Source organism: Myotis brandtii, unplaced genomic scaffold (genome assembly GCF_000412655.1).
Source record: "Myotis brandtii unplaced genomic scaffold, ASM41265v1 scaffold435, whole genome shotgun sequence".
In the NCBI taxonomy this organism is placed as follows: domain Eukaryota; kingdom Metazoa; phylum Chordata; class Mammalia; order Chiroptera; family Vespertilionidae; genus Myotis; species Myotis brandtii.
The window spans coordinates 276486-278646 of NW_005366635.1; the positions used below are offsets into that span (position 1 = coordinate 276486).

Genomic DNA, 2161 nt, shown 5'->3' on the forward strand with positions numbered 1-2161 from the left:
AGCGCTGATGACGGCATGGGGCACGTGAGAGACAGACCCTCAGGCCCCCAGAGGTGGAGCCTGCCCAGCCAGGCCCGCGGTGGCTACGCACCCAGCACGGCTGCAGCTCTGGAGGGCTGGGCTCCCTGCCACCGCCTGGTGGGCATATGAGGAGATGTGCACACGTCTGTCCCTGCCCACGTCTCTGTGTCCACTGACCAGCAGCCACCCGGCCGCGTCCCAGGGAGAGGCACACAGGTGCACGTGTACAGATGCCACTGGCTGCTTTGTGGGGCTGGGGGAGTGCTTCATCTCAAATGTGGTGCATTCACGCTGCTCATAGTGATGAAACACCACACGCACACACTCTTGTTGCCGTGGAAACATGGACATGATCATATAAACAAAAGCACGGTGTCCGATGGCAGTTCTGTTTAGCGAGGTGCAGTGGGAGTCCAGCCAACTCACTTTAAACTTTTCAGGATTGCTCCAGTTTCTGGAGTGAGCTCTTCAGTAGAAAAACCATGTTTTGAACAAGGGTCAAGGGTCAGCAAGAAGGGCCGAGGCAGGAAGAACACAGGAGTGTTCTGGGCAGTGTCTTAGCAGCGCGGGCGCTGAAAGGGGGCGGGGTGGGAGAGAGGATGGGTCCGGGCACAGGACTGGGGCTAGGAAGGCCGAGCCCAGAGCAGGAGGCTCTCCGGTGGCTGTGGCTGGGCTCTGAGCCTGAAGGTGTGGGTCCGGCCTGTGGTGGGTGGGAATCCATCGGTTCACGCACTCAGGCACGACCTCTAACGTCGGGCGTGTTCTGTTTCTATCCAGACGACGGTGCAGCCACGTCCCCGGACCTGGGGGACATGTCGCCCGAAGGCCCACAGCCCCCGATGATCCTGCTGCAGCAGCTGCTGGCTGCGGCCACCCAGCCGTCGCCGGTGAAGGCGGTCTTCGCCCGGCAGGAGCTCGAGGTACCCGGTCCGGCAGCTCTCACCCGGCCAGTGTGTGTCTTCCCACCGACAGATTCCTTCCTCCTTTTTCCCTGGGGTCTGTGCCTCAGGCAACGCCGGGAGGGGCTGACACCCACCCTGCACCCTCCGTGGGCGAGCTCTCGGGACTCGTCCGCTCTAGTTGTGGCTGCCGTGGGACCGCACACGGGTGGCGAGAGCACAGGGTTGAGGGCTAGCCTTCTTGTGGACTCGTGCGGGTTATTTGAAGGCACCAGATGCAACCTGGGTTAGATGCCCCCTGCTCACGGGGTCTTGTTCCAGGAAGTGCTGTTGGGAAGGAGCTCCTTGCCCACGCGTGGTGCCCTGGCTCGCTTGGTCCACTGTCCAACACCTTTCCTGGGTGCTCGGCCACAAAACGTGGCCCAGCCTCTCGTGGAGACTGGATTTGTTAAACACTTCTGTTGCGCGATTCGTAAGAAAACCCGGGTAAAGCACCAGAGATGAGAGCAAAGGGTGCTCACTTTGTCAGGCAGAGGCCCCTGCGGCAGCGGGTCCCATGAGCAGGCAGCTGCCTCTGGCCCTGCCGGAAGGCTGGACACTGTCCCCCATGATGGGTGCCGGGGGGTAAGACACCGTGACCAGCCTGAAGGCCAAGCACTGTGAGGTCTGAAAACCTAGATGACAGAAGTGGCCTCGGCGGTGTGTGTCCCACTGCCTGCGCGCAGGGGGTGCTGGGAGGAAGGGCGGCAGGAAGCCCGGACAGTGGGCCGCCCTTGGGTCGGGAGGGGCCATGTCCCGGGGAGAGAGGAGGCCTCCCTGGGTGGAGCTCAGCCCCATCCTGTGCTGCTGCCGTCCCCCTCGGCAGCCCTGACCTCACAGCCCGGCTCCTCCACAGGCCGCCGCCTTGGCCGTGTGCCAGTATCTGGCCGTGGAGTGTGCCCATCCGTCCAGCCCAGCGTTCGAGGACGGCAGCTCCAGCGAGGCCAGCACGCCGGTGCCCGCGCAGCACCTGCGCCCCATCAGAGCCAGGAAGCAGAGGCAGTCGCCCGTGCCCACCCTCCCCATCGTGGTCCAGCTCATGGAGATGGGGTTCCCGAGGAGGAACATCGAGCTCGCGCTGAAGTCACTCACGGGCGCCTCAGGGAACGCTGCCGGCCTACCAGGTGCTGTGTTCCCGTGGCTCTCACGGCGCCCTGTGTGCCGGCTGACCTTGCGGTGCTGACATTCCAGGCAGGGGCAGG

General features: G+C 63.9%; 1 protein-coding gene across 1 annotated transcript in view; it reads left to right on the forward strand.

Annotated features, from left to right (window-relative positions):
* LOC102251931 (E3 ubiquitin-protein ligase HERC2) overlaps positions 1 to 2161 on the forward strand; it is an 86271-nt gene that overhangs the window by 48765 nt on the left and 35345 nt on the right. The window contains 2 exon segments of the mRNA XM_014546210.1: positions 637 to 941; positions 1816 to 2083. Of these exon segments, the coding sequence (XP_014401696.1) occupies positions 637 to 941; positions 1816 to 2083 (573 nt within the window).